This window comes from Rhododendron vialii, chromosome 8a (genome assembly GCF_030253575.1).
Source record: "Rhododendron vialii isolate Sample 1 chromosome 8a, ASM3025357v1".
Lineage (NCBI taxonomy): Eukaryota > Viridiplantae > Streptophyta > Magnoliopsida > Ericales > Ericaceae > Rhododendron > Rhododendron vialii.
In genome coordinates, this window is record NC_080564.1 from 14859183 (window position 1) to 14882863 (window position 23681).

The 23681-nt window shown below is 38.6% G+C and overlaps 2 protein-coding genes across 8 annotated transcripts; both read right to left on the bottom strand.

Annotated features, from left to right (window-relative positions):
• Positions 1 to 1407: 1407 nt before the first annotated feature.
• LOC131336167 (bifunctional D-cysteine desulfhydrase/1-aminocyclopropane-1-carboxylate deaminase, mitochondrial) lies at positions 1408 to 22177 on the bottom strand. 7 transcript variants are annotated; one of them, XM_058371893.1, is made up of 11 exons: positions 21799 to 22177; positions 21607 to 21672; positions 19290 to 19484; positions 19102 to 19212; positions 16242 to 16333; positions 13551 to 13643; positions 10808 to 10865; positions 10611 to 10724; positions 10293 to 10390; positions 2025 to 2048; positions 1408 to 1849 (listed from the first exon to the last, which is right to left on the bottom strand). In XM_058371893.1, exons 1-11 carry the CDS (start codon positions 22138 to 22140, stop codon positions 1645 to 1647), a joined length of 1398 nt encoding a protein of 465 aa, XP_058227876.1. In that variant the 5' UTR covers positions 22141 to 22177; the 3' UTR covers positions 1408 to 1644. The 7 variants fall into 7 exon arrangements, with proteins under 7 accessions (XP_058227876.1, XP_058227879.1, XP_058227878.1 ...); XM_058371898.1 differs by having other exon boundaries at positions 1825 to 1849; positions 2025 to 2112; XM_058371896.1 differs by lacking the exon at positions 10611 to 10724.
• LOC131336166 (uncharacterized) lies at positions 3352 to 6286 on the bottom strand. The gene is made up of 3 exons (XM_058371892.1): positions 4145 to 6286; positions 3937 to 4055; positions 3352 to 3846 (listed from the first exon to the last, which is right to left on the bottom strand). The coding sequence occupies exons 1-3, from the start codon at positions 5187 to 5189 to the stop codon at positions 3451 to 3453; spliced, it is 1560 nt and encodes a 519-aa protein (XP_058227875.1). The 5' UTR covers positions 5190 to 6286; the 3' UTR covers positions 3352 to 3450.
• Positions 22178 to 23681: the final 1504 nt, after the last annotated feature.

Genomic DNA, 23681 nt, shown 5'->3' on the forward strand with positions numbered 1-23681 from the left:
GGTCATGACCTCTGTTATAGAAAAAGGTTTGAAAATAACACTTGTGCAGCAGATCTGAGGATTTTGAGGGGCGCCGATGGCCTAAAAATGGTCACCAATGGTCGGCGAGTATCGAGGACTTTCCGAAGGGTGTCAGTGGGAGAGAAACAGATAACAGGTGCAAATAACGGACAAAAGCAGATGAGAAGTAGATATCAGATCAGATACAAATAGAATAGAGATGACAGGCGATGGGGCTGAGGCCTATTCCGGAGGCGTTACCAATGCTAAGCCAGCTCTGATACCATGTGACAGAGTGAAAAAAAGGAGAAGCAAAATTTTATTTATTATTGAATAAGTTGATACAATGTGCAGCATTAATACTAGGTATAAATAGAGAAGACATAGATCTAGAAAAGATACAAAAAGTATAGCTTAATCTACGCCTAACATAGAGAGATACAATATGATAACAATTTGCTTAATCTACACCTTAAATAGAGAGATACACTAGGATATGATTACCACATGATCATACACATAGATACATTGACATACACAAAAGATCCATTCCATACACAATGTCTTACTAAAAAAAGTAAGAAATTTTCGAAGAGCTAAGTAAAATTATTACTGAGAAGATTAAACTTGGCTATATTTTCAAACTTTAGAGACTAAATTCGCATTATATAATAACTACGTAAATATACTTATAAACCTCTTACAAACGAAATATCCAAATTTGAGGGGTGCCGGAGTCCCCGCCGATTTGGCCAGCTCCACCCCTTATTGGATGAACATTTCTCAATAGTACAAGATTATCTGTTAACTATTCTTTAAAGCCTAATGCTAGACGAATTTCCTGTCTGTTAATTGAAGATGTGATTCTTCGGTACTGGACCAAAATGTAATCACAAGAAATTCAAAAAAGTCCTTTTTGTAATGGATTACGAAACTCACAAATTGTGGATGGCAATAGATTTTGCGCACCTGCTAAGTACAAGATTAACACTTAGACTACGCCTTGGAGGGGAATTAACCTTGCTTATGCTGTGCCCCAAGAATCCAAACCAAAGCCAAAAACACTGAAGAACACAGATAACCCAGAGTATTGAACGTGGTTCCCAAAATCGGCAACGGAGGGAAAAACAGACCAACTCACTAAACCGGAGAAAACCTTTACAGGTGAACTCCTCTCTTCACTACACTCTCTCTATAACTCTCAGAGCTACATTGGAAAGACTACTACAACCCAGATCCAAAGGCTCAATTTGTAGGCCAATACAACCCCGGTTGTAAACCCACACCACATAATGGCTTCAATGCAAAGGAACCCAAGAGATTACTCCTGGAACAGTGCAAGGATAGAGGCTGAGTCAGGATGGAGCCACCATGTCTCCAATAATCAACAGCTCAATGGGATCACGATGACAAGAAATAGTTGTCACTTAATTTTAGTTTATGAACTCCGCTTGTAGAGATACTATTTCTTAGATAGTCAATCACCATCAAGGTTTTGATGAATTGCAGATAGCAAGAGAAGAAAAGGCAAACACGAACTGTTGTTGCAAATACAAAGTTGTTCATTCTCCAACAATATAGAACATCTTGAGGCTCGGATGCACTTCAAACAATTGCAGAGGCGCAACCACTCCAGTCGCTAGCCTAAAACATTTTTCCACTGCCATCCTTCCGAAGGGTAGATTCCGGCACATCCATTTCACGCCAATTCCCCACTAGCGACGCCATCTCAGCGGTCTTATCAAACAAACCCAGGAGCCCACCAGTGTGTATGAATAGGATCTTTCTTCCCGCCCACTTCATTGGATTTTCAGCCATGTCTTTCATCATCCCACGAGCTGCTTTTCCACTGAAAACATTTCCAATACGTACGCTCAATAAAAAAAAAAGTGTGACTTCATGATGGAAGGCTAAATCCTTTTTCCTAAATCAATGAGTATAGGACGCCCGAGTAATATTTGCAATGAAATTGACAAAAGTTCGCTGTGAGCAACCTTGTAATACAAAGAAAACATGAGAATTACCTGTAATTAGTAGACCACCAATGTCTGTCCATTCACATGCACACACAGAGGCGCACAATCATTCAATTCAACAAAACCATGCAATTTTCTGAAAGAATTTGCCCAATGAAAATAGTGATGATAAACTTGACATGGTGCATAGATGTCCAAACTGGCCTTTGCATTCCACATAATACTTGCACTAATTGCGAAATACCATGCAACTTAAAAGAGGTTGAGAGACTGTCCAGTTTGTCAAGTGCAGCTGAAGTGGCCTAAAGCCTTTTCTTATTGCAAAGGGACTTTCAGAATCAAGAGAAAGTTGGATGGTACAATTGCTAGATTCAAAGCAAGATTTGTAGCCCAGGGTTTTCAACAAAAACCTTTAGCCAAGTAGCAAAACAACCAACTGTCAGGGTTTTGTTGACTCTCACTTTGCACTATGGACGGTCCATCAAGCAACTGGATGTCCCAAATGCCCACGGCGGGGGTTCCGCCCACAAAACCTAAACAAGGGTGTATTACACTAATTGGCAATGAAAAACCTCCAGATATATATTTTGCTATACGCAGCAGCCGATCTATATGTTGTGAAAGCTGGTGTGAGTCGTGAAATATCCAATTGGGGAACCCACGTAATTCTTCGTGTGGTGTTTTCTGTGTGCTTCGCTTGGTTATTCTTTGTGCGATTGTGTGCGTATGTGATTTTGGATGGAATCCACAACACTTTCTTCATGGCCATATTCAAGAAAATGGTTTTTTGAGCCTACCTCAAGGGTATTTGAGCTCTCAGTTTCCCACAATGTGTGTAAACTGCACAAAACTCTTTATAGTCTTAAACAGGCTCCTGAGACTGGTATGACGTGTTTTCCAAGTGTTTAATTGATCAAGTCTTGTGTAATAGTGATGCAGGCTGATATTTTAATTATTTAAGAAATATAGGAATTTTAGTTTATTATTTTGCAATTAGTATTTTACTAGGAATCTTTCCGTTTTAGCATAAATTGCCTAGGATATTGGGTTTTCTTAATTAGGTTGATTCTATTTCCTCTTTATTGTTTTCTTGCTCTCTAAGACATAGATTTAGTTTTCCCTTATTTAGATTTCCTTTTTAGCATTTCTAGTTTATTATAAATTGAGTTGTAAGCAATGTTCTAAAAGTCGCTCGGCGTTCGTCGCTCGGTCGACCACCTTCAAGCTTCAAGGCCTTTTAATCGCCGATTAATCGGCCTGTAGCAATTAATCAGTTTTATATATATATATACACACACACCCACACACACTCCCCAATGACAACCCTTATGAAAAAGTAGTAAAGTACTACGAAATAACTAGTCAGTACAATGAGAAGTTCAATGTTCATAGTTCAACTTCATACCAAATACGAAATTACTAGTCAATTACAAACCAAATAAAATCAAGTACGCAATTACTAGCCAATTACTCTTTACTCATCCTCTTCTTCCCCATATCCATCCATAACTTGGTCTCCATCGGACTCAAACTCAAAATCCTCATCTACCTCCTCTTCGGGATCATCTTCCGACAAAAAATCTTCCTCATGTAGCTCTCGTACTCCCACATTTCTAGTACTTCTTCTATGTTGGAGGACTTCATCCGCTCCCGTAGCTTCCCCGATCATCTCCCATGTAAGTCCCAAAACCGGGTCTTCTTCATCAACATCACCACCTTCCACAATCCATCCTTGCGCATGTGTTGCTTCACTAGCACATAACACATCCTTCCCCTTTCTTTTATTGTTGATGAGTTTGGCATTGAATTGGACATACACTAGATTGTTCAACCTTGTCGCATCTAGTCTATTCCTTTTCTTTGTATGTATCTATACAAAAAAGAAAAAATCCTAAGTTAATATAATTCTTGTCCGATGCATATATATAAAGAAAGAGAGAGAGTGTGTGTATGTACTTACTCCCTCAAAAGTGCTCCAATTTCTCTCACACCCCGATGAACTTGAAGTCAAAGAGAGAATTCGAGTGGCCATTCTTTTCAAATTGGGTGTATGATTGCTATAGTTAGACCACCATCCAACTAGTCATGAAAGAAAGCACAAAAAAAATATATTACTAAGTAACTTAGCAAAAAAAAAAAAATACTAAGGAAAGTAACTACTTATTTACCCGGATCATAAGAGTCATTGTTTGTCGCACATCCCATTGTGGCTAATGGTCTTCCAAATCCACCTTCTTTGTTCTTGTACTTCAACAACTCTCTATTGATGACTTCATCTTGAACATTGACATCATCGGGAAAGAAAGCTTCAACACAAGTAAGAACCCCATCCATAATGATAGGATCATCTTGAATGGTATGATCTTTGTAGAAGTAAAAAGGATTCAAAAAGTAACCCGTCAAATGCAATGCACTATCTAACCGACCCTTGTCTTTCCCATCAATGACATCTAGTATTGGCCGGTAGTTAGTCTCAACTTGCTTGTATGCCCCTTTGATCTCTTCTTTTGCGTTTTTGAGCTCACCATATACCAATCCCATTGAGGGCTTCCGATCCCCGTCAACAAGTCGAAGAACCATAACCAACGGACCAAACACTTTCAAGCATAAGGTTACACCATTCCAAAATGCCGTACTCATCACGGTGGCAAATGCCGTTTTCCCCTTTGGGCTCTTCGCCCATTTACTCTTGTCCCATGCGTCACTACTAAGCATTGCCTGCAATTCTTGTTTCTTTTCCATCAAGCTTTGCAAAGTCAAGAAGGCTATCGCGAATCTAGTAACACCCGGCCTCACTATGTCTCTCCTCTTCGTATATTTTCTCATCATTGCCAATGTATTATGATGAGCATAAACAAAAATAGTGAACGCCTTGGCCTTATCAATAATTCCTTTAAACTTGGATTGCTTACCGATTCCTTCAAGCATGAGATTTATTGTGTGGGTGCCGCATGAGGTCCAAAATATGTTAGGCCTCTTGATCTTTAGCAAATCCGCCGCTGCCATATTGTTGGATGCATTATCCGTGACTACTTGAACTACATTTTGTGTCCCAATATCTTCAATGAACTTGTCAACGTATTCAAAGCTATACACCCCCGTGTGTGATGCCTCCGAATCTTCCTTTGAAGAAAGAAAACAAGTCCCTTGCTTACAGTTTACGCACAAGTTCATAATGCTTCTCCTCTTTTGATCGGTCCAAGCATCCGTCATGATAGAACAACCCGTCAAAGCCCACTCTTCTTCTTGCCTCTTGAGTAATTTTTTTGTTCTATCCACCTCCTCCTTCAACAATGGCTCCCTTAGTTGGTATTGGCTTGGAGGTTCGTATCCCGGTCCAAATTGGCCAACCGCTTCAACAAAACATTTGAAACTATCATTGTCTATGGCATGAAATGGAATACCGGCTTCGTACACCCATCGAGCCAAGTATTGACTCACTTCATGACTCCTCTTCTTCCAAATTGAATCTTTTATGTTTGGTTGTTTTACCTTCTTGAATCCACTCGTAGTCGTGTCAGAAGAACCAGGATTGATCTCTGTATATCTATCTAGGGGACCAAGAACATGGGGCCTCTTCCTTGAACCTACATGCTCAACTTCATCATCTTCAAATTCATCACCTTCTTCATGTACTATATTAACTTCCCCCCTAAGATTAATGCCTCCTTACTTCTTCTCTTTCTTTTTAGCTGTTGTCTCATTAAGTGCCTTCTTACACGTTAATATATCTTCCTTGCTTGCCTTAGTGCATCCGGCAACATCTCCCTTAACCTGAGCTATGTGTTTTTTCATCCTACTAACGCCTCCAGTATACTGATTCCCACACAAAATGCATCTTAGGCGGTCCTTATTTTTAACATCCACAATAACTCCATACTCCCATCCAACATCATCCGAATTTCTTTTCAATACTGGCTCAGAATTAGAGGCCTCTGAAGATGAAATATGAGTGGGATCCATTGACATTTGATATCAATATAGTCTACACAGTAACACACACAAAAAAAAAAACAAAAAAACAAAAACAGAGAAGAAAGTCAAGAAATTGTTAAGTGTTAACATGATTATGAGTTAAGATTTTACACTTTGTGTTAATTGTTAACACCAAACAATACTACTGACAACACTTTGTTTTAAGATTTAAAAAAAAAAAACACTTTGCCACTTTGGCCACTGTCCAGACATGGCCGGCCGGTATGGAGTCTATGGACTTACAAAATAAAAATGAGTTACAGCAGTGCGAGAGAGAAACTGTGAGAGAGAGAGACCATACGAGCGAGGGAGAGGGATCGAGGATTCAAGAGAGAGAGAGAAATTACAGTAGTGCGACGGCGATGGAAGGCGGCGGCGATGGCAAGCGGCGGCGAAGGCAAGCGGCGTCGGCTTCAGTCCAAGTCCAAGATCGATCGAGACTGGGTCTGGGTAACAAAGCCCTAAACTGGATTCGAAGGAATTGAATCCCTTTAACTGGGTATGAGATATAAGTTACAGTTACCCCTCTTCATTTTCCAAAAATACAGATTTTACCCCTTTTAATCACCTTTTAACCGATTAATCGCCTTTTAACCGATTAATCGGCGATTAACCTCCCGAGCGCCAAATCCAGCCGACTAGGCATTAATTTTATTGGAGATGACAAATTTCCGATTAATCGACGATTAATTCCGCCTTTTAGAACATTGGTTGTAAGCCTTAGGACTGAGGGAGTTGTTATTGAATTAAAGAAAAATTGAGAGTTTTCTCATTATCGTGTGTTCAAAGAGGGAGTACCTCTAGTTCATACCCATTTGTGTTTATGTTTCAAAGAGAGAATCTTTAATATAAGCAAGTTCGTGATCTCTTCTTGCAAATAGTTTCGTAAAAGGAGGCTGCGCTGCATCAGTTGATATCAGAGCTCTCGTTCCAATCCTGACTATGGCCGGAGGACGTGCTGGAGGTCGAGGTGGAAGAGGAGGTCATACAACTAGTGTTGATGAAGTCTATAAGCGAGATGAGGTTGCTCGAGATGCTCGAATGGAGGAAAGGTTGCAGCAAGTCTTGGCGGCGATTGGGTTGCTTACCCAATGCATGGAGGCTTTTGAAGTTGCAATCCCACCTCGCCATCGTCCAGTTCAACCTTGGTTTCCGAAAGAGGAGGAGGTGTCTGATGATGTTTCTATCACCAAACCTTTGGCTAATAATCATCAGACGAGGGGGAGGACAATGGTGAATGAAGCTACTATTGAGTGACCATTAATAGCAAATATTATTCCAGATCCAGTAGTGGATTGGAGTAAACCGCCAGTTTTTTATGAAGAACCGGTGGAGAAAATTACAAATGGAGAAAATAACAAAATATTGCAAAAAAAAGTTGTTACGATGTTGGCGTTGAAAATTGAATTTTTAGATCCTTTTTAGAAATTTATTGAAGACAAAGGAAGTAGGAGGTTGTGGATTTCGTTTTTAAAACAGCAAATTGTCCCTTTCATTAATGATCAAGATTTTTTATTTGAAGCCAAGTTTGAAAAAATTAATTTGAGGTACAAGATTGATGCGGACAAATTACGATGAATCCAACTTTATAAACTCGAGGACGAGTTTCTTCAAGACGGGGAGAATGATGCAGGCCGATATTTTAATTTTTTAAGAAATATAGGAATTTTAGTTTATTATTTTGCAATTAGTATTTTACTAGGAATCTTTCCGTTTTAGCATAAATTGCCTAGGATATTGGGTTTTCTTAATTAGGTTGATTCTATTTCCTCTTTATTGTTTTCTTGCTCTCTAAGACGTAGATTTAGTTTTCCCTTATTTAGATTTCCTTTTTAGTAGTTCTAGTTTATTATAAATTAAGTTGTAAGCCTTAGGATTGAGGGAGTTGTTTATTGAATTAATGAAAATTGAGAGTTTTCTCATTATCGTGTGTTCGAAGAGGGAGTACCTCTAGTTCATATCTATTTGTGTTTATGTTTCAAAGAGAGAATCTTTAACATAAGCAAGTTCGTGATCTCTTCTTGCAAATAGTTTCGTAAAAGGAGGCTGCGCTACATCAAATAGTCTTGCAGATTCTTCCCTTTCCATGCTTAAAAAGAGCTCTGATCTAGTGAAGATTTTAGTACATGTGGATGATCTTCCTGTCACAGGAAGCAATTCCAATCTTATTGACAGCATTGTTACCTCCTTGGGTTCTGCATTTGCTCCTAAGGATTAAGGTAATCATCACTACTTTCTTGATATTGAGTGGTACCTTCCGATGGCGTGATCCTCTCTTAAGCAATGTGTGCTCCGGATTTGTCTAAAATATCTGGTATGAAACATTTAAGATCATGTGGATCAATTTCCTCCTTAAACCCTCTCCATGTCAGATGATCATCTCTATGCTAACCCTGAATTCTGCGATACCATAGTAGGGTCTCTTCAGTACCCTACACTACCTAGACCAAAGTTCTCTTAAATGCTATGTGTCAACACATGCATAGCCCTCTTCAAATCCATTTTACTGCTATCGGAATATTTAGGTACACCAAAGGTACTTTGAATAAGGACTTGAGGAAACTTGCTCATCAGCTTTTCTCTGATGCTGAATGGGCCGGGGATGCTATTGACAGAAGATCCAGTGGAAATAACAGTGTTCTTAAGCTCTAATCTTGTTTCCTGGTCTGCTAAAAAGCAAGCCACAGTGGCTCGTTCATCCACAGAAGCTGAATACAACGCCTAAGGTAATGCTGCAGCTGAAGTGGTCTGGTTAGAGTAACTGCTCAAAGATTTGTCTATCTTCCATCTTCTTTCAGTCCCTAATTTTATGGCGTGATAATATTCGTGCACTATCTTTGGCCTCTAATAATCCTATTTTCCATGCAAGGACAAAGCATGTGGAAGGGGACTTCAACTTTACAAGGAAGAAAGTTCTACACAAACAACTATTGATCAAGATTCCCATCATCAGCCCAGATTGCATATATTCTTACTAACCATTATGCATTTCCACGTTTTCAGGTCTGAAACACAAGCTGAGGCTTATTGAACTTTCTGGATGTGAGTGGTTGGAAGAGTACCTGAGGTTGCCCTCCGGGTATATGGCGGTCACTATAACAGTGCTCAGGACCACCGGAGGTGGAGGAGAGAGCTCAGGTCGGCCGTAGAGAGAGCGGGTGGCAATGCAGAGATGGTTAACCAGAGAGTGTATGCACTGTATAGGTGTGCATGTGTATTCGATGTAGTGTCTGTCCATTTTGGTAGTGTATCAACCATCCTTATATGGAGGCCTCAAAGATGGCGTGCCAGAGGGATGGACTGGCCAGGAGATGGAGAGCCAGCAGTTAGTTGCTGGGTGTCAAGGGTGGTTGGAATAAGCATGGCTGTGTTTGTGGTTGTAATGAGGGTGGTTGTGGTAAATTGGTAATGATGATGATGATTAAGGCAGATGCTGGCTGACGTAGGCGATGCCCCTCTCTCTCTATGGTCGGTCAAGGTGGAGCTTGCCTCATGGAGGCGAGCCTTGACAATCTCCTTACTCTAGCCTCCAAACCACATGCCTTCTTAGGTTCCAAGCGCAGTACCCAGGCCCTGCTCCCGACCTGGGTATTGTGAAGAGTCGTCAGGCTCATTACAGCCTTATTTATTGTATGGAAATGGCTGACAATGTCATTGAGCATCATAGGATATGTTTTGGAGCTTCCATAGAGGTGCCCCTATGTGGAGGTCTTATGCTTGCACAGGAGGAGTCATTATTGTGGATGAACTATGTGCCTCGCCGCGTGGCAACGCTCTTCCAGATACCCACAAATTTCCAGCATCAGCGTTTGGATTTCCTCTTTTTACCTTTAAGTCCTTTAGAAACATCGTCATTGCCTTTTCTTATTGCTAGTAATGAATTTAAAAAGTGAAGGATAAAAGAGTAAACTCATCAACTTTTGCCCATTATTTTGAACAGGGACAATCTTTTTAGGACAACAAAAAGCGTCCAAACGAACCAACAAATGGGGACAGATGGTGTATATAAATAGGATGAGCAATGACTCTGAATCAAGGATTCAATAGATGAAGAACATAAAAAGAAAAGAAAAAGGTATCCAATTCAATTCTTCGTCAGAATCTACATAGATATGTATCTCATACCCTTTCTGAAAATGTTGTGTATCAGGTCAACTACCCAACAGGCATATTCGACGCGCTTCCAAGTGTTTTTTCACAGATTTCAAAGAACGAAAAGAAAAGTAGTACCTCTGATAGAACTTTAAAGTGTGTTCACAGATAAATTACTGTAATTATTGGCAGCAGATATAGGACTAGTAGTACATTACAAGAAATTGTCATAAAGGTATAACATCAAACCTGTAAACAGGGTCAAGAACAACCCCAGTTGTCTGAGCGACTTCCTTGACAAATTTAAGTTCCTCAGGGGTGTTCATTGCATAACCGAGACCTTTTGCCTGTTCAGAAACAAGAAAATAATCCTTTTTAGGACATACCAAGAGAATCCCAAGGAGAAAGGGAATTGGGGGCCTATGCTCATAAACGTTTTGTATACTATCATAAAATTGCTATTTTCCACTCAGTGGATAATTCCTTCAACCTAATTGACAACAAGTAAAGCAGCAGAAAGATGTCTTGAGCCAAATTTATATCAGCTAACAGAACAAATTTGCTCACATTTTTAATGTCCACTATATTGCGCGAGCTAACACCTGCCTGGAGTCCATCAAGTAGGCCTTGAACATACTCATAGAAGTAATCAGGGTCATCACATACAGAAAATGCATGAACCTAAGACCAACCCGACTTATTAATGAAGTAAATTGTCAAGATAAGAAGAGAACATGTGTAACTCAAGAGAAAAAGGACTATACTTTTGCCTTCAATTCACTCAGCCATGATCCAATTGCCAAACCAGCAGTTGTACCCCCACTAGAAGTCAAGCAATGGAAAACATAAATATAACAAACATCGTCAATTAATTACTGCAGATTATCTGTGCCATAATTGTGGTTCTTATAGTCCACAAAAGAATAGTAATTAGCAACTGTAAAGTCAAGGTATTTTGTAGCTGGCTTTATCAGAGGCATCAAAGGTTGGTGAAATAATTTTTATCCCCAGCTCAAAGAGATGATATTTTGACTGCAACTAAAATCGAAACCAAAAATAAATGCAATGTCTCAAGAACCTGAAACTATAATAAAAGAGGATGTTGTTTACACCCTACTTCAATCTATCTCCTCCATTTTATTCGCTCTGTTCCTCAACGGCAACAGAGTAATAGAGAGACTCTTCAGAACCATAGGTATACTTCTTTAATCCATTTTGGATGGTACAAGGATGTCTTAATCACCAAAATCATGCAACGGCATGCTACTAATGCGGAACAATGGAAGGCTAAGTTTATTGATGGACTTCCTCCTGTTTTTACTGAGAAAGTTAGACAGAAGCTGCAATCTCTCCATGATGTGAACGCCATTCCCTGGAATAATTTTACTGATGGTCACCTTATTACTGTTTGTGTCCAGGTTGGTTTATCTATTTGCAATGATCTAAAATTGCTATACAAATGAAAAACAGAAACTAATGGTACAGAGAGGTGAAGTTTGTCAACAATTTGCCTATGATATTCCTAAGAATTACTTATCCAAAAAAAAAAAAGATCATCCTAAGAATTTCCCGAAGAAAACCCGAAACTATAAATCTGTCACCAAAACTTTTAAGAACTACAGGTGAAAGAAGAAAAGGTTTTCTAAGAAGGATTCTTATAATCTGAAGAAGAAAGCCTTCCGTGAAAGAAAACCTAAATCTGAAGCTTGTTGTTATAAAAGTACGAAAAGATGGGCATAATGCTTATAAGTGCCCAACCAAGAGGAAGCCAGAGCCCTGAACTAAGGGATTATAAAGGTTTGTCTATCCTCTTCCATACCAGAACCTTCTTCCACTTCCAGACCCTCAGAAAAATCTCCTGATACCCATTCCTTTTATAGCATATAGGAAGTATTTATTTAAATTTTAAATGTATGGAGCAAGTCAGTAACAGGCCAGTGACTATTCCTGAAGAGGGAGATTAATACCCTGCAAACTGAAATTCATCAGATGAATTGTCATAGCAGCATCAAGGGATTGATCTCACCCAAATAACTTACAGACTAACAAGTTCAGAGACCCTAACTGCCCAATCTCAGTCCCAACCTCACAAAGAAAAAGATTCATCTTACTTGAATTAAATAACCTAACTCATTCGAAGTGTGCATATTAGAAGTCATATTGTAAATAATTAATGATGTACCATCCAGAAAACCTGTAGCTGTGGTTGAAGTGGGGCAGACATGAACTGTATTCAGCATGTGCTAGTTCCAACCAAATATTTCACAAAAATAAAAACAAAAACATACGGGCTCTAATGCTGCTAGTGGTACCTGTATGGATATCAATTTCAAGCAAATATTTATAAAGCATTAATATGTAACAAAGGTATTTGTCTTCAGGCAACCTTTCTTCTCGTTAGGAACCTTCAACAAGAAGCTATTTTGAGAACACCTTTCCTAAATCAGATTCTGCCCCTTCATAAAGTGGATCAGACTGGTACTTTCTGTACTATTCCACGTCGTAATGTTCATTATCACTCCATCAGTGACACAGGAAGCCATTTCAAATAAAAATGAATTTCAAGAGTTCATCATTTGTACAGAGAATCAAAGTAATTGCTTACAAAATGAAATATTAATCAGGAGAAAATCCTTTTGGACAAACCTCACACGTAAAATGTCCCGTAAGAGATGTAGTGCGTTTAATTTCAACAAAAATAGAGATGGAGTACCTTGTATCACCAACCAAAAATTTTAACCCTCTCAATTATGTAGTCAAATGGATTCACCAGCCTATTCCTAATAAAAACCATCTCGTAGATTGTTAACATTCAACTATAATATGTTCCAAATATTATCTCAAGTCCGGGTATTGGCAAATCCAAGTTGATGAAAATGATGAGTATAAGACTGCGTTTGTAGTTCCTTTTGGGTATTATGAGTGGAATATGGCCTTTGGGACCTACAAATTCTCCATCTGAGTTTCAGAATATGTTGAATGAAATATTAAATCCTTACTATGATCATTGTATTGTTTATATTGATGATATCTTAATCTTTTCATCATCAGTTGATCCACATTTTAAACTTATTAAGGTTTCGAAAGATACTGTCAAGAGAAATGGCTAGGTAGCCTCTGCCCCTAACATCAATTACTACAAACAGCTGCAATAATTTTAGGGCATAACATTCACCAGGGCCGAACCATACCTCATACCTATGGATCGCTAGTATTGAGGTTCCTTCTACATTTGATGATGAAATTAAGGATAAAAATAGTTACAACGAAGTTTAGGAAGGGTCATTTATATTGCTGATTATTACCAGAATTAAGCTCAAGATTCTGCTATTAGTGTTGCAAACGTATCTCCTCCTCAGACCGAGGAAGAGTTGACATCAATAAAATGAATAAAGGTTGTTCCCTAATAGCATTGTAAATTATGACATAGACAGCTTAAATGAAATTCAAAACCTTACAAGAACATGTTTCTAGCTATAAAAATTAATACATGGAGTAGAAGAAAACCTGCCACACGCTACAACAATGTCATCAAACTCTGCTTTGCCATTCCCAGTCTGGAGCTGCTGCTCAATTTCCCTAACTGCTTCAATGTATCCCCTGAACAAAATCAAAACACTTATAAATGCCACGAGGCCCACGACATAAACTGAATATGTCGTAACATAGTGCATACCCCATGAAATGATAACCTGGGGAACTCTACAGTTATGTGGTTCCATTCTAGGAGATAAGTTTTATTAGACAGACAAATGCAGGTATAGAAGTATCAACTCTCTGACTCTGTACAGATTTTACTGAATATACCAGCAATAAGTAATGAGAAAATTAGGCTCGCACAAAGTCCGAAGATACAAAGCAAACAACAAATCAGCGTTTCCATCTTAAAGACATTGCTGACAGCTTTAGTGAAGTAAGTTTACATATATGGGATCCTGGATGACCCAGGCAGGCCATGAAGGGTTCACTAGGGCCAATTGCCCCACTGATTTTTCCGAAACCAACTTATTCATGATTTTCCAATAACAATTTCAAAGTTTCTTTATTAATACTTTTAACATGACAAAAAAAATCAATGGTTTTCTAATTGATAATTTTTAACAAATAGTAGGACCTGCAATTTCAAAATTTATTTCCAACCCCTCTAATGACTTTTAAATCACCCTAAAATTGAGAAGTGTGGTTTGAATTTTGTACCCTTTACACTTTCAGGGGTCAAGTCCCGCAACGTGTGCAAGCTATGTAGCACCGACACGGACACACAAAATGAAATTGGCACTACGCCACAAATATTTCAGAAAAATAGATGGCACAAAACTTTGGTGACATGTCAAAAAGTATGTTTACGTATTTTTATCTTCTACTAACAGTGATCTAAGTAATACGTACAAAGTTTCTAAAACAATAAAGCTCTAATTATAATAAAAACAGCACATATGCCTTTATTTCACTTATGCCATTACATCATTCGAACTTGTCATTACGACATTCTGAAAAGTGTTTCAAGAGAAAGTGTTTCATTATTCATGCATATCTCTATGATCTATCAGATGTCATGTGTCACAAAAAAAAGACCTTATTAAGCTTCGACTAGATCTTACTATTTTCTTTGACACTCCTGATGTGACCTGCTAGTCTCCAAAGAATGTACTAGCACGTCCCCAGCGCGCTCTAGCCATAAAGTGCCGCCACAAAAAAAGAATTGAGAAAAAATAATACTCCCGAGAGTGCCAAGTCATCCATACGCGTACGCGACCTCGGCCGAGGTATGTTTCCCTCGTAAAGCACAACTGCACAACCCTCTTTAAGTCCCAATTTCACAAATAAGGATCCCCGGTAGTTGATTTACTTATATTTGCCTCGTTAAGCTTTTACCAAGATTTTCCAAGTCGGCTTTGCACTTATACTGCATTTATTGTTTTACTATGCTAGAAGCTCATAAAAAGTGAATTCTAAATGAAAAACAAACACAAATATGACAAGTGAAGACTTTTGAGTTTTGAGGAATGCCTTCGTACAAGAAATGCCTCCCTCAAGATCTGTGACGTGCTCTGTGGAATGAGAACCATCAATACCAGTAGGGAGACTAGAGAGATACAAATGGGAGGCAAAGCTAAAACACGGCAGCCTACAATCATCCCCAAGTCTCTAGGACACATTGCTGAAATTCAGCATTGTAAGCATGGCAAAAAAAAAGGGTAAAGGGTTCCAAACCTGCAAATTGTGATATCTTGTTTCATGTAAACAGAGTCTTTAAACCCCATAAGATCACCAAAACAAATAATTCTTCCCTCTGCTCTTATGCCAATATTTTTAGGTCCTCGCATGTCTTACTTTTTTGGTACGAACTAACAATTTGGGGATCCAAATCAGAAATCAGAGCCTACACAGCAGTCAATCAAGTTTGTTTAGTCAAGTGACCACAATCGTTACCTGATGACAGAAGTTCTGATATTGGCCTAGGCGCTAGGCGCCCCTCTTCTGCTCAACTAGCGTCTAGAGATTTTTAGAACATCGCTTAGTTTGCATTTCATCTTCTAAGAACAATTGCTTCTTAGAGTACATGATAGCACCTCCATTTCTTCTTTACTAGTGAGGCAGCCGCGTGCGAAGCATGCAAGCCAATGCCCAATACAGAATGACCTATAGGCTATAGCAGACATCAGTCTTGGAGTGGAGAACTGATTTTCGTTTCTCAAGCATCTCTATTGGTTTGGCAATTTTCATACAAAGATTTGGCTCAATTGCTATGTTGGTTTCGGAAAACCCTTGCTGAAATTTATCAAAATCATTTATTGTGCAACATTCAGCAAAAGATTGACTTTAGCAATTTTCCATATTATCATCTACATTTATGATCTATAATTGTTTAGAAAATAAGTAGTTGAGACCAAAATTAGTTTGTATCAATTGAGCAAAGTTACTTTTTTAGCTTTCTGACTTTTGAGTGTAAGAGCAAGTCCACCCATCGTCATTTAGGATCCCAAAGTCATAATTTGGCAATTGTTTTAGCTTATTTCAAATTCACCGATTGCAATTTGTAGATGCCAGAAAACATCAACACCAAATTTGATGCCAAATTTGGCACCCAAGATGGCTATTGTCATCTATGCCATATCATTCAAGCCATTTGATTTGCATTTCTCACCAAAAGTCATAGGGCACAAAAAGAAATTCAAGGCATATGCCATTTCTCACCAGGTTCCAAGGGAATTTGATCCACCAACAGGGATGACATATGGTTTTCTCCTTTCGCTTATCAACTTTTCTTTCAGCAAATTTGTAAGAGCCTGTGATTGGAGGCAAGAGGAAAACTTTTAGACACATGACAAAAGAATTAGATTCAATGATCATCTAACAAGATTATGCAGATGAATAGCAGTATTAGCATAGGAAGTGTCATACGATCTTAATAACCAATGATTGGCAGCATATGAAGCATACAAAATGTAAATTTCCGGTTTTAGTATGTCTTCCTTTTCATGACCTACAACAAATCTGAAACTCAGGAAACCTATAAAACAATATTGTGAAAAGCAAAGAAGATGTAAATCTTGCAAATTAAACACAATCATGCACATGATTCATGGTTCCCTACACCTTCTAACAACTATAACATACTTCTAGGTAATATTTGACAAACAATTAAACTGCAAAATGCCACACGACACTGCTATTTTTTTTATTTTTATTTTGGAAAATAGTCCATAACCGCAACACCAATACATTGTACACAAAATAGTCGTATCCCATCAAAGCTAATAAAATAAATTGGTAAAACACCCAACTCAAAACCAATTAGCAACGAGTGAAGAGTTCACTCAAGTTCATACTTGGTTTAGATGTGATACTTAAATGATGTGAGACAAGCCCTAACACTGCAAGCCACGTGTGACTCCTAACTGGCATGCAGGGAGATAAAGTATCTAGAACATAGCGACCACCACAAAACAAAGTGCAAATATGACGCCAAAAAAGAGGGGATCAATCTAGAGAATGTTGCCCAAAAACCCTCCGAAAGCTTAGTTCTATTACCACATCAAAGCATATGACTCAAAACCAATGCCAAAGAGTGTAGCGGTTGCCCGGACTCATATACTAATTTTAGGAGATGACAATTAACCAATGTGTCCCACATAAAATTATACATCATTGATGTAGAACACGTGGAGGCCCAATTCCATGATCAGCTGGACCGGGCCAAGCCCCAGAAGCCCATATGGTGTTTAATTTCAGATTACCCAATTTGGCAAAATTCGGACGACCTCGGAATAGGCCCAAACTTGGTGGGGCTGACTTATTTTTGCGCTCCGGTCAAGGCTCACCACCCTAAGTTTGTGAGCCCTGTTGTTTTTCGGCCTAATTCCTTCGTTTAGGCCTTCAATTGTGTTATTTTGTCATTTTAGGAAAGATTTGTTTCATTAAAAACTCTTAGACCATAATTCCTTTTAAGTTGATTCTTTTGAGAAAGTCTTGGTTGTGTTTGGTTGAGAGTTTAGTTTAGTTTAGTTTTGGTAGTGGGTGGAGAGAAAAATAGAGTAATGATTGAAGATAGGGGTAATGATTGGAGAGAGATAGAGAGAGATGTGAAAGTAATAATTGGAAAAATAGGGTAATGACTGGAGAAAGAAGTAAGGTAATGATTGGAAAACAAAACTAAAACAAAACTAAAATGGCAAACGAACAAAGCCCTTGTTTTTCTTTCCCGTTTTCAATTTTAGGAAAAGCCCCAAATTCTGGGACTTTTTATTTTCCAAGTTTATTTTTAGGATTTGTAGGGTTTTGGCATATATAAGGGTTTGTAACCTAGAGTTTATGCAGCTTTTATCAATATTATTTCAGAGTTTCTCTATTTCTTCCTTGTGCGCAAGGTTTGCTCGTTGCTACGAGTTCTCTATCTCGTTTGGACTTATACGCTAACTAGTCTCTTGTGAATTCCATTGCGCCAATCATTGAATAACATACTGAGAATCTATCCATCATCAGACCTGGCTTAAATCCTCCAAAGCATCATTTCTAAAATCATTACGTCTAAAAGGACAAGGACTCAATATGTATAAATCTGCATGGATTCTTAATTTGTCATCAAAGAAATACAGATACAATAACGGGACCCCAATATGAAACAGACGCGAAAACCCATATTGTCCAAAAAAAAATGGGAGAGGAACGAATTAAGGACACTATTACTAATATGGACTATATGTAAAATATTGGTTTCAAGTTTAGTGGAAAGAATTCATGTTCAAGCACATTTATTTTTTCTTGTAGCAATACAACTCCAGATAGGGATGGAGGCACAAACAAGAGAGAGGGTTTGGATGCCAGGTGAGGAAAGGTATTTGGTTATGAAGGGTGTTTGGTTGCAATGATAAGTTTACGAGGTTAATTTGGAATAAAGCGCAAAAATATTGCTTGTGTCAAAAGTTTTTGTAAAAATCCAACGGCAACTTAACAGAAGGCAGAGGTCAATGATATTCCAGAAACCTCAAGGGAGGTCTTTCTCCACTTCGGGGGAGGTTAGTGAAATTAACCCAAGTTTACCCATTAAATTACATTTATTATGTAGTAGTCGCATGTACGCACCACTTAATTCTGTTTCAAGAAAAAGTAACACTTTTATAGGAGACGTCAGTCTTCATATTTTCTAATATTTTACAGGATACGTTGTGGCAACCCTGGCTCTGCCTATCCCCACTTTTCGCTTTTTCAGACTACAGAATAATCGAATGCTTTAGACACTTGCCCCATGAATATCAGTTTCAATCGTTAACTAGACCCAAACAATAACAGCCATCTTGTCAGGCGGGTACAAGGCTAGATGTTTGTAGCATGTATGCCAACCAAAGATACTTTCCTCTAACCACAGGTTAGCACTCAGAGTAATATTGAACAATCATCATCACATTTTTGGATTCCTAGTCCAACCGTCTTACACTCCTTAGTTCTCACTTGCCAGCAAAGGCCAGCATGTACTTAATATCAGATTCCAACCTTGGTAATATGTGATACAAAACAAGTTATTTACAGGTATATATAATGGTATCAGAATATTTACCAAGCTACCAGTTTTTGCATATTCTTCTTTCGAAACGAGATCAATATGGGCCCCAACCAAACGCTCAACTAAGAGATTGCCTGTCAATCCAGGATCTTTGTCCACAAGAACCTGCAACATATGAGAGATATAGCAGAAATGTGCTTCCAATGCATTCAAACTTTCTTCTAATGTAGCAAATAAGTCACCTTTGAGGTGCGTAATATTAGGTAACAATCTAGATCCAAGTATTTAGCAGCTACAGCAGTTGCCCGGGCATGATTGCTTTGGATGCCTCCAATTGTAATAATACAGTCTGCCCCCTGAGCCACAGCTTCTGCAAGCAAGAATTCCAGTTTCCTGACCTTGTTACCACTCAATTGCATCCCTGAAAGGTCATCACGCTGTAAAAGAGCACTTCTTCTGTCAGTGTAAATCCAAGAGAGTGAAAAGACATCTCTTTCAACTAAAGAAATTCTCGTGAATCCAACTTATCAAAAGCACACTACAATACATGTTGCATAGAACGGAAACTAAGCCGTACTGATCCAAACAATCATCTTTCTGCCAAATTGAAACCAACCATGTTCATTAAACTGACCCATGCATGATGAACATTATCGCGGATGGTGCAAACCAGAAAATGAACCAAATATGTACTACCATCCATGCCAAATAGAGGAGCAGAATATTGTAATTGGGCACAAGAAATCTTTGGAAATCAAAAAACCCATCTAATGCTTTGACATGATGGCAGCTCATACCCCTATAGAATAGCTTAGATAAAAAGACTCTTTTGGTGTTCTTCAAAGTAATCTTCAAGTGCTGACCATCTGTTGTCATACACTTTTGAGTAGTCCTTTTTCTTTGGATATGGCCAAAGTATAAAAAATATATAAGAAAAAAAAAAAAGAAGTAAGAAACAAATTAGCAAACTCTTTGCAAAGGTCAAAAAAAGGATGATCCTCTATTCAAAACTCAAACTACATGTGTTTGAAGAGCCAAGTTCAGGTGGGAACCCCAAAACAAGCACAACATGTTTAAGTAAAAACAAAGCAAAGGAACTGGGTGTGACTCTCTATTTAGAGCTTTGCAGAATTAATTCGTAATGGTCTCAAATTCCTGAAAAGTGCAATAGTTCACTTTGCTTAAGCATCAAACAGCATATCAAGCCTATATTTTGTTATAACAAGCCTACAGAATCCCCAAGACAAATATCCTTCTATAATTAATTTTCCGTCTCCTAAAAACAATACTCGTCACTCATGGACAAGAACTCCTTTCTGTTGGATTTGATATTGGCCTTCCGAAGACTGAAAAGTTGTTTGCAACTCAGTCTTTGATACGTACACCGAATACAGAATTTTTTTTAGCCGTCAGATTTTAGTTGCACAAATTCAATTCAATAAATCAATTAATAGGTGAAAATGGGATACCGGAACCATAAGCAACAATAAGTCCAATCTGATCTAAGTGATAATCTAACGTGGTCTAGTTTTGATTGACTGTGGTCCTGTTAGGCCATTACAATCTAAGGTAGTTATTCCCAAAGGTTGAAGTCACAAAATCTGGACCACAATAGATGGTGATTAGTTCGTATTGGGTCGTAACTAGCAATCGTTGTGACCGTTGCATGCAACATGGTCACCCATTGTACATGGATCTTCTAAATATATTAAGTTACAAACACCTGCGTCTGACACTTGGCATTCTGCAGGGGTATTATGGGATCCATGTCCAACATATTTAGGTGGACATTCACCTAGCAAACATATTTCGTGTTCAGAATTGGCATGAACTATGCATAGAACGCATGTCTTATGCATGAAATTCCCTAAGACACTAAGGATTATGAATCTTTTATCGTCTCCTTAAGATGGGAATGACATGGATCCACCTAGACACTTACCCACACACGAGATCCATACCGGAGTTTCATCCACCTAGACACTTACCCACACACAACATCAACACCAGAATCCATGTAAAATGGATTGTCAGCTGCTCTTCAAGTATCCGTTTTCCTCTTATTAGTTAAAAAGCTGTATAGTGCAGCTAAAATCCAACGGCAAAAGAGGAGCAAAAACATCCTTGTACTTAAATGAGGACTTCTTATTTTCTCTATCCAACAAAACTCCTTTCAGCTTCTTATATCAGAATTTACCCCTATGTGCCGCACATAAATTAAGTTTACAAAAATAAATAGCTACTCCCTCCGTCCCGATTTGTTTGTCCACTTTTGAACTTAGTGTCCCCAAATATTTAACCAGTTGACTTTTAAATGATTCGAATTTCCCTTTTTACCAAGTAACTTTTTGAAAAAATTGAAGGGTAAATGTGGAAATTTGTACCTTTTAGGTGTCTCTTTAAATGTGATCATTGTGTTTCCTAAACTAGTTGGATTTTTAAGCTTGGACAAACAAATGGCTGACGGAGGGAGTACCTAACACTATACAATCCCTAGTCTGGTCCAATACTACAGTCAGTCAGAAGGTATAATGTACAAAGGGTAGAAAAAATAGTTACCTTCAACCAAACTTCGGTGTTGTTGGGCAAATTGGGAAGGTTCCATTTGTGAATCGGAGTAGGAACCTAGCAAGGACAAATTAGACCTCAAGTTACAGTTCCATATGCATGTACATACATACAATGTATGTTTGATCAGAAGCAGGAGAGAGAGAGAGAGAGAGAGAGAGAGAGAGAGAGAGAGATGCATACGTGTCCGAGGGAGAAGATGTGAGAGGGAATAGGGTTGAGATGGGAGGCCCATGAGGGGGGATCGTACGGCTTCTTGGAGAGAAAACCGTAGAGGGAGGAGGAGTTGTGGTGTTTGGTTGATGCCTCTTCTTCCATTGCAGTAACTGAACAATTTCTCCGACAAGCGAAGAGGAAGACGGTTTGTTGTTGTTTTTGGGTTGGATTCAACTTCAAAGCTCTACTGATCGAGAAATTTTTCAAAGCCCCACTGATCCGATTCGGAGGGACGGTTATTGCCGGCCTGGCGTTGGCGTAGGGGAACACCTTGCCAATGCCACCCCACCAAAGGCTGCACTTCAACATTTCGTTTTCTCTCGACTTTCTCGTCGGTTGCAAAAACTAAAAGGGTAAATTTCATTGACATCCCCTGAGGTTTCTTACAAATGCAGTTACTTCCGCTGTGATTTGAGAAAATATACTTGTCCCCCTACTTTAGAAACTAGGAGGGAGTATTGCCTAAACTCCAAACTCCACTAACTTCCGTAGAGAGAATTTCAAAGGACTGAAAAAGCAAAGTTTTCAGCTATTGAAATCCAAGCTTGTCGAAGCTCACTACCAAATTTTTCGAAGCTTTTTCCAAATGGAGTGTGATGCTTCTAACGTGGGCATATGTAATGTTCTTATGCAAGAAGGAACACCGGTTGCTTACTTTAGTGCAAAGCTCAGTGGTGCAAAGATGAAGTAGAAAAACTTATGATTAAGAGTTGTATGTTGTTGTCCAGGCCCTTCGACTTTGGGATCACTATCTTATTGGTGCGAAATTTGTTCTTTATTCTGACCCTAAAGCTTTAAGGTTCCTTAAGGGCCAAAAGAAGCTGAATTCAAGACATGCAAGGTTTCTTATTCAGAGAAATTTTCTTTTATTCTCCAACTTAAGGCAGGTTTGTCCAACAAAGTAGTTGATGCTTTTAGTAGAAAACACAGCTTGCTAGCTTACTGACAACTCTTTCATTTGAAATCATTGGTTTTGATCTTTTGCCCGAATATTATACTAGTGATCCCCTCTTTAGTCTTTTCTAAGGTGCTACAAAATTTGAAAGATGGAAAAAGGAAGGACTTCATGTTAATAGATGGCTACCTTTTTAAAAAAAACCAATTATACCTACCTGAAGGTTCTCTAAGGTTGTTTGTCATTGAAGAATACATAGTGGAGGACTTGGTGGACATTTTGGGTGTGACAAAACTAAAGCTCTTGTGACATAGCGATACTTTTGGCCATCATTGAAGCGTGATATTGCTCACTTTATTCAAAGATGTTTGGTATGTCAAAGGGCAATACTGGTTTGTATCAAGCCCTACCAATTCCAAATGTGCCTTGAGAGGACCGTTCGATGGACTTGGTTTTTGGTTTGCCTAAAACACAGCATGGTCTTGAATGTATCTTTTTTTTTTTTTTTGAACGGCATCTTGATTGTATCTTTGTGGTTGTAGAGAACTCTACAACCACAAAGATAGCCCATTTCTCACCTTGCAAGAACTCTACAGATGCTCCTCATATTGTTGCTTTATTTTTTAGGAAAATCGTTCGTCTACATGAAGTTTGTTAGTCATTTTTGGAGGACTTTGTGGAAGTTGTTGGGGACTCGATTACAGTTTGCTTCTCATCCTTAAACTAATGATCAAAAAGTGGTGGTGAATAAGTCTCTTGGAAATTTGTTGCGGAGTTTTAAGGGAGAGCATCTAAAGCAATGGGATCGTGTCATTGCACAAGCTGAATTTGCTTATAACAGCTCCGTTAATCGATCAACAAGGAAAACTCCATTTCAAGTTGTTTATGGCAGAAATCATAAACTAGTGACAGATCTCTTTGTATGTAAAATTTACTGCCAATCATAAGTTGCCAC

Excerpts from the sequence above, each read along its gene's own strand:
- LOC131336167 (XM_058371893.1), bottom strand. The coding sequence starts at position 22,140 with ATGTTGAAGTGCAGCCTTTGGTGGGGTGGCATTGGCAAGGTGTTCCCC. Across the intron at positions 19,485-21,606 it reads ACACCGAAGTTTGGTTGAAG|CGTGATGACCTTTCAGGGAT; the intron begins GTAACTATTTTT and ends GCTCTTTTACAG. Across the intron at positions 10,391-10,610 it reads ATATAGTGGACATTAAAAAT|GCAAAAGGTCTCGGTTATGC; the intron begins GTGAGCAAATTT and ends GTTTCTGAACAG.
- LOC131336166 (XM_058371892.1), bottom strand. The coding sequence starts at position 5,189 with ATGACGGATGCTTGGACCGATCAAAAGAGGAGAAGCATTATGAACTTG. Across the intron at positions 4,056-4,144 it reads CAATGACTCTTATGATCCGG|TTGGATGGTGGTCTAACTAT; the intron begins GTAAATAAGTAG and ends TTTCATGACTAG. Across the intron at positions 3,847-3,936 it reads ATTGGAGCACTTTTGAGGGA|ATACATACAAAGAAAAGGAA; the intron begins GTAAGTACATAC and ends TTTTTTGTATAG.